This window comes from Choristoneura fumiferana, chromosome 18, assembly GCF_025370935.1.
Source record: "Choristoneura fumiferana chromosome 18, NRCan_CFum_1, whole genome shotgun sequence".
Classification (NCBI taxonomy): domain Eukaryota; kingdom Metazoa; phylum Arthropoda; class Insecta; order Lepidoptera; family Tortricidae; genus Choristoneura; species Choristoneura fumiferana.
In genome coordinates, this window is record NC_133489.1 from 19,868,528 (window position 1) to 19,876,758 (window position 8,231).

General features: G+C 39.7%; 1 protein-coding gene across 1 annotated transcript in view; it reads right to left on the reverse strand.

Moving 5' to 3' along the window:
- The window catches only part of bib (MIP channel family protein big brain), a 142,089-nt gene extending 135,429 nt beyond the window's left edge, over positions 1–6,660 (reverse strand). The window contains exon 1 of the mRNA XM_074102057.1: positions 6,214–6,660. Coding sequence (XP_073958158.1) covers positions 6,214–6,535 — 322 coding nt within the window. The 5' untranslated portion in view covers positions 6,536–6,660. The remainder of the gene's footprint in view (positions 1–6,213) is intronic.
- Positions 6,661–8,231: the final 1,571 nt, after the last annotated feature.

The window sequence follows — 8,231 nt, forward strand, 5'->3', positions numbered from 1 at the left end:
AAAACCGAATGTAATGGTTTACGCGTGTGAAGCCGCGAAGCATTTCTATCCACAATTTAAGTATTTTACAAAAACAGAAGTAAACCCTTACTTGTTTATCCTTAAGCTTTTCCACCGGCTTGAATAACCTTTTGATATCACGAAAGGAAGAGCCATGACAAATGAGAATGCTCACAAAGAAAACAAGCAGCTTAAATAGTGGGCAGGTCCCGCCACAACTTCCTGCGCTGACGTTCGAAAATACCTTTTCAAATTAATGGATAAAAAGTAAGGCACTAAAACTCATTGAAAGGGCTTGATTAAAATGCATCACAAAGCACTAGACCGACGCGACGCTATCAGCTGAAAGCGTCGGGATTCAAATAAATTTGTGCGAGATTTTATTTCACTCGCTAATGAAACGAGAATCCGTAATTTTAATAGTCGCGCGTCGAGCCATATTATGCATCGATTCAAGTTGAACCCGGCCTTAAAATAGGGATGTCCACTCCCATTAGCCAAAATTAGGGCGTCGGGCTTTCTATAAATTCATCACGGCTAAGTCGCTAACATTATCCAGTCCCGAGCGAGAATTAGCGCGATATTGTGGGCGCATCTCCGTGTCATTGTAATATGATATAATTTAAAATGTCATTGTCCGCGCATCAAGTGATCGCCATTATAAACTTAAAAGGGGACTAAAGGGTAAGGGCGCAACACGTGTTTGCCCTATCCTGATATAATAACTCACATTTATGTAAAGAGTTATTTTATGGTTTGAGGGGAAACGCGGAAAACAAACTTGAGGGGTGTTGCGATGTTTGATATATTTAGTTCGTTGAGTCTCATTTTCGTTCATTAATAAGGATGAGGATTACTGTATTGAACAGCTAGGATGGTAAAATATGGAAAACATTAACCTGCTACTGATTTAATTAAATTAAATGACTTTCTTTTTTCCTACTCCCGTCTGTCCTTTTCAATTAGGGCATGTATAAATATTGGTCTTACTGGCTTTTAAAGGAATTAGTTTTTATTTGGTTATAGCACACTTTAAGGGAAAGAGTAGGATGTAATTCAATTAAAGTTGAAGTATAACTTGTTAGAAAACTTGGCTAATTTGAAAAAGGAAAAATATATTCATCGTCTCTCCGTTAGAGAAAACTCTACAACCTCTCAAAGTTAATTGAGTTTGTCGAGTTTCTTTATGCTTCGCTTTATGCTTTATGTTCGAGTGGCTTTATGGCTCATTTTACAATACATAATCCCTAATATGACAACTTTTATGATTATATGTACGGTCAAGGGCAAAGATGTCGACACGGCCAAAGTTGCAAAAATATTTATACACGGCCTTAATGTTATGTGCATAAAGTCGTGTATAAAAATTTTTGCAACTTTGGCCGTGTCAATATCTTTGCCCTTGACTGTGCTCGAATAATTGGACTTTTATTAAGAATATGAGTAATTTAACACTAGTGATAGGAGTGATACCTATACAATACATTACTCGAAATGCCTCTAAGACTAGGCACAAAATATGTTTGTAGGTTAGGTTATGATTTTCTATATATTTAAGGTATTCGTGTTATTAAAATTTATAATGCAAAAACAACCACGTTACCAATCACCTAAAAAGGCAACTCGTTGCCTCACAAAACGAGCAACAAAGCCACAAAACGTGCTCTTTTGTATCTTAATAGAGTCGGAATAAAATTATAGAATTATAAATCACTGCGCCAACAAGCTTAACAAAAATTTGTTTTCGCCATAATTCCGGACAATGTACGTAATACCTACCTGCTTAATATTAAACAAACGAAAGCGGGATTCATTTAAATTTGCGACCGGAACTCATCGTAATCCTAATTTGAGATTACACAAATTTTGCTCAGCTCTGAGCGGAATGTTAATTCGTTACAGACAACTCCGAAGTTTGTTATATATCGCATTAAAATTACGAACTTGAGTCCCGAGCGTGATCCTCGAAGCATAGAAGTTTCAACGCGTTTAGGTTATTCGGGGATGATGAAAAAACACATACTTTCGCCAGCCGTCGTTCCGCCGCGCCGGCAAAAAACCGGCGAAGCGGGACTTAGCTGCCGGGCCGGAGGTTCCGTCGAAAAATTTCTGTCTCAAATAAACTGTTCCTGATTTGGTTCATCAAATATTTATTTATATTTGTTAAACACATGTAATGTTATTAATAAGTACATTTTGGAAATGTAGAGCCCAGAAGGTCGTTTAAGTTGCATTAATTATGTTACCAACTAGTATGAAAAAAAGGAAGAAAGAAGATTTATTTATTTGCCAACATGAACAGTGCAGGATAGGCACACAGTATACAAATAAACAATAAACTCTTTTAGAATAATTTATTTTTAATTTAGTTTTTTTTTGATCCATTAGAGGCATGGAATGACATTTTCGTCAGACAACCCCGATAGTGAGGAAACTAAGTAAGCTAAGTAAGCGTGAGTCAAGCGCGTCTTCTAATACAACTCTTCGGAGTTAGTGTCATGTCATCCCAGCCTATATACGTCCCATTGCTGGGCCCAGGCCTCCTCTCAGAATGAGAGGGATTGGGCCATAGGTCTCACGCGGGCCAAGTGTGGATTGGGAACTTCACACTCGCCATTGAATTGCTTCTCAGGCTTGTTCCTTACCGTAAGCTCTTGGTAAATTTCAAATTAATGTATGTAATTAAGCATTTTATGTAATTGTAGAGGAAGCGAGACTTGTATGCCAGAATTGTAGCAAGTGGAAGGATGTAGTCTCTGCCTACCCCGTTGGGAAAGAGGCGTGATTTTATGTATATATGTATGTATTTAATTTCGAATAACTCAGAGGTGCGAGCCGTGCGAGGTTTGAACCAGGGAGTTAGTGTACACAAACACAAGCTTTACCCTAAATGGCATCATCATCACAAACACAAGGTAGGTATGTAAAAAATTTAGGCAACTCGGTAGGAATAGAGTTATCATGACGCCAAGCCAGTGGTAAAAACTTTTTTTTACAGTAATATATTTAGTTTGATTTCATATAAGTAACGGTAAAATATTCCTTGTTATAAATCGTATTTAAGTATTGTTTTTTTTTTTTATTCGACTGGATGGCAAACGAGCAAGTGGGTCTCCTGATGGTAAGAGATCACCACCGCCATAAACATCTGCAACACCAGGGTATTGCAGATGCGTTGCCAACCTAGAGGCCTAAGATGGGATTCCTCAAGTGCCAGTAATTTCACCGGCTGTCTTACTCGCCACGCCGAAACACAACAGTGCAAGCACTGCTGCTTCACGGCAGGATTAGCGAGCAAGATGGTGGTAGCAATCCGGGCGGACCTTGCACAAGGTCCTACCACCTGCAAAAACTAGCTAACTAGGATAGCTGTACCTACATACAAACTATTATGGACACTTGGAAAGTACTGTTTGTTTGTTTGAAAAAAATCGATAGATCGTATTGAACCATGGAATTAACATAAAAATAGTAATTATAAGAAATTCTACTTACTCCTAAGTTAATTCACGTTTACCAAGAACATACGAGTACACTCTCTAACAATTATGTTTCAGATAAGATACTCGTGGGCCTCAAGTTTCCATTATGTTATTATTAGTATAACTTGATTCCTTTGGCCGCTTCTGAGAATAAGGTCGTGACATAAACTTAGACAGGGGACAAGTTTCATCTAGATAATCTTTTGATAGGTTCCCATGTCAAATTCAGTTAGGTAAAACCTTAGCATAACACTCAGTTAAAGTTTTAATGGACTTTGAACTTTGTCTCAGATTTAAGGTCATCATGTCAGGACAACAAAGTGGGATCTAATTTGAACAACAAATGTATATTGTTGATATATAGGTACCTGTTACACACATTTCACTACACTTCTAGGGACCCCATAACGATGTCTAAAATAAATGTTTTTATTTGGCAATCAATAAATAATCTTCATTTTTTAAATAATAATTCGCACCTTTAAAATTAAACTGAAATAATACGTTTTTGTTTTCGTTTTAAAATTCAACCACATTGTGTTTTATTTAAAGTTTATTTTGGAAATGTGAATATTGTTTCAGTTTAATTTTAAAGGTGCGACTTCATCTGCTAATACATTTTTTTTATCTAAAATCCTATTGGCTTAGCTTACTTTAAAGGATAGGTAGGATAAATAATTTTCATCACACTTGCTCGTCAATGAAATATTCCATGCTTGTATACTAAAGGACAATGGCCTCAATTGCTCCCGCGGGAACTATGGATTTACGTATAGTTTTCCTCCCCAAGGGAGTTATGACTTTAGTTTTAAAAAGTTAGTAGAGGTGCGTCATTTCAGACTAAAGAGGTTTCAAGTCAGCCAACCTTTTATTTACATCTCTAAAACTTAGCTATAACGGGCGTCGGGCTTCTAACAGACTCTCGTTAGTAATCCTCTTCTTACGCCCCTTAATGTACAATGTACTATAGTTTGACAACTGCCTTCAAAAAGTTAACATGTGCTTAGTAGGAAATATAGTGGTCAAAAGATGCATTCGATCCTGCGTTCTGAAAGGATGCGTATTTCTATAAAATATAGAACTAGCAAAGTGCAAACTAAATGATGACAAGCCTTGAATCCCGTTTTCCCTTTCGAAAGTCGGAACCCTAAAATTCCGGATAATTGTGAACATCTGCACGTTACGAGTTGAGCGGTAACTCATCCGTCGATCAAATGGTTTTAAGGCGATCAAAAACTAACCCTCCGTTTTTGGTGTAAGGTTCTTATTCAAACTAATAATAAACATAGAATATCGTCCACGTAAACAAAATGACGGTACTTAATTGGCCTCTAGACAACCCTAGATCACAAACCACTTGGCCGAATGCGCACCTTGCGTTAAAAAAAAGCAGGTAGATACACGTGGTTGGTCTTTTTTGCGTGCCTTTCTCACAATTTGTGCAAGGCGAGGCGACCAGACAAACGGGTCTATTTTTATAATACCGTGGACCAAAGTTATAATGAGCCTGTGACAGTCGTACGCTCTAAACTTTATTATGCAGTTTCGCTTGCTTTTTCTAAGAATTTACGATTGTTTGATCATCGCCTTTGTGGGGAATTGCTGCTTGCATATAAGATAGTTCTTTCGTAATTTTCACTCATAGTCGAAATACCACGCACAGGACTTATCACGCTAAAACGCACGAGTAATAATTACCTCGACGTTTTGGCAACATTACAGTGGCCGTGGTCACGAGTAGACTGAAGTGTGGGGTGTCAAGTCTGCCTAGCAGCGCGAGTCCTTCGAACTACCCGCACTTGATCACAAACAGTACCAACCACGTCCACGAGACCACGGCCACTGTAATGTTGCCGAAACGACGAGGTAAATAGTACTCGTATGTGTTAGTGTGATAAGTCCTGTGCGTGGTATTTTGACTAAGATAGTTCTTTTTTACATGAAACTGACCGGTGGTTGACCTCTATTTCACATGGTGAAAAGTTTCTGTTTTAAAATTTTTTAAGTTTTTTTTTGCGTATGGACCTTCTAGTTGACTATACTTGATTCTCATCCCACTTACATAATATAATTTATGTGTGCCAAATTTCAAGTCAAGCGGACCACTGGAAGTGGGTCAAAATGTACTTACAAGATTTGACCCAACAAACAAGGCAAGTCAAAGCTTGTAAAAAAGAAATCGTCTCCTTGATAAAACGTTATCAATGACATCCAATGATGTGATGATATGTATAAAATTAAGTATATAAGAAAGAAGATATAAAATTAAGTAAGTAGGTATAAGAGAAAAAGGTCGCTATAAAGTTTCCTTAACTTACACAATGACAATATTGAATAAGCAAATACAATACGAAATGCACTCAGACACCTGCGACCTTTACAATGAATACACGTGGTGTTCTTTTTTTGTACCCATTATTACGAAAAGGTACGATATATTCAGGTAAAGCAGTGGATTCGATGGTTTGCTATAAAGAGATCGATATACCTATTGCATTTGAAATCGGAAATTAGTTCAATAAATATGGTCATTCATATCCGTTTAAAAAAAACACAAAAGCAGTAATTAGACCTCCGTCAATATTGACAAAACGTGGTTGGAATAGCTATGAAGGTATGAAAAGTTTGTAGAATTTGGAAACTAATCAAGTTAGAGCTGAGAGTTTCGTTGGAACTAGGGAATTGATCTGAAGGCAATTCAACAGCTTCAAGGGTTTTTTTGAAATCTTACCGGAAATATTAGCGAAGCACAAGGTCAGCGTGGCAATGGCACATCCAGAGGCCAGTGCCGTGGACAGCAGCACGGCGGAGGCAGAGGCCCCGACGCCGGCGCCGCCAGCCGCCCCGCACACTATAAACACGTACAAGAACGACGCCGCACACTCCGCTACCACAGCCTTCCACAACGATAGAGTCCGCAATTCCAACCGCGCCGGCACCCTACCAGCAAGTCCATCGTTTCCATCCTTACGCAAACACTCTAACTTCTCAAACAACGTAACGATGTGCTGTTCTATGCTCTCATCCGGCATGTTTAACGCTTGCTCGCCCATTTTCACGCAAATCGAGCGTTATAATTCACAAAACACTTGAAACTTCATTTGTCGTTTGAATCTCGCGCGATCGTAACTACGGAGCTAGGGGTGTACGGGACGCGCGCGCGAGGCGGCGACCGGTTTCGGAGTGAGACAGTCCGGTGAATGGATGCGACATGCGTTGAATGGAGGCGGGAGCCCCGCCACTTGTTACACCCCGATCTGCGAGGGTGTAATCAAATCGCCAACTCCGTGCCTCATCACAATAGCCAGTTAATTGGATAAACATTATCACTCATGCGTTTTTGGGTTGGCGTAGTGGGTTAATTTGAATTTGCATATGACAAAGTTGGTCGAAGTGTCCACAAAAAAAGCAATTGACACATGTCGTCTTTATGAGTTTTTCATATGCTACAACAGGCTTGAACGTACTGATGGAAATATTTAATAAGAAATATTAAGAAAATACAATATATCCATAGGACTAAAACTAAACCTTAATTAAATAAGAGAGGCCTCTTGGCATGGTGCCCATCGCGCAGGCAGCATTCCCGCGTTGAACTGCGATTGCAATTCTTTGCGCGAGAAAGCTGCCGGCGCGAGGGTTGCCTGTTGCCTCCCTTAACCTATTGCTGAGCTCCCTGTGTAGCTCCAGCGCACCCTTACCCCAAGGACCTAGAGTCTCGACGCCGAAAGCAAAGAAATGATATTGGGCGCCGAGACAGCTATATTTTGTGACCTTGAGGCCTTTTGGTAGTTGCTGGTAGGTAGGAAGGCCAGGGTGTCTGTACAGGTAGCGTCCCACACCAGCGCACGGCCAGTCTTCCAGGGTATCAACGACATTCCGTCAGGGCCCTTGCCATCGCTCTGTACAATCTGTTGTGTCTTGTGTTGTGAATAAATGTATTTTCTTTCTTTTCTTTTTCTTTCAATAATTGAATAGGCACTAGGTATACCGTTAAGCGATTCGAACACAATCCGGAAGTAACGTAAAGACGTCGCATAAAAAATGTATCTCAAAAATGCGTCAAAACTGAATATTAAGGAATGAACGTTTAGGCAGATTTATATGGCGCGTGGTATAGTGGTTTGAGCTATGGCTTCTCAAGCAGAGGATCGTGGGTTCAAATCCAAATTCGCACCTCCGAGTTTTTCGACATTTTTTTGCCACGAGCTTTACGGTGAAGGCTAACATCGCGAGGAAACCTGCACATCGTAGGTAGCTACATAGCATAGGCTGCATAGTAGGTAGGTATGTACAGTCAGTACAGTCAGCAGCAGAAGTAGATGAACGGTCGGTTGTAGTGTTCAAAATGATCTAAACACTGTTTTTAGATAGGTAGGCAGTAGAATCATGTGTAAAGATTTTGCAGAGCACCGTAACCGCTGATCCACTTTTGCTGCTTACTGTACCTAGGTCGAGATTCAGTTGCTTCGATCATTTCCATAGCATAGTAAATGGTGTGCCCAGTTAAATAATTCCTGGCATAAACGACGTCGTGCGTAGTGCAAAATTCTTGCAAAATGTAATAAAATTCATTAAACCCAGCTCTAATTAGACCGCTGAAATCTGAACAGCGTCACCGCCTATCTTTAATAGGCATTGCCATTTTGTTAATGGTCCATTTAGCCGAACCATTTACAGCAGTGGCCAGGCAGCTGATTTCCCGAAGTGTAATCGTACCTATAAGACTAGCACAGGCCCTATACAGCC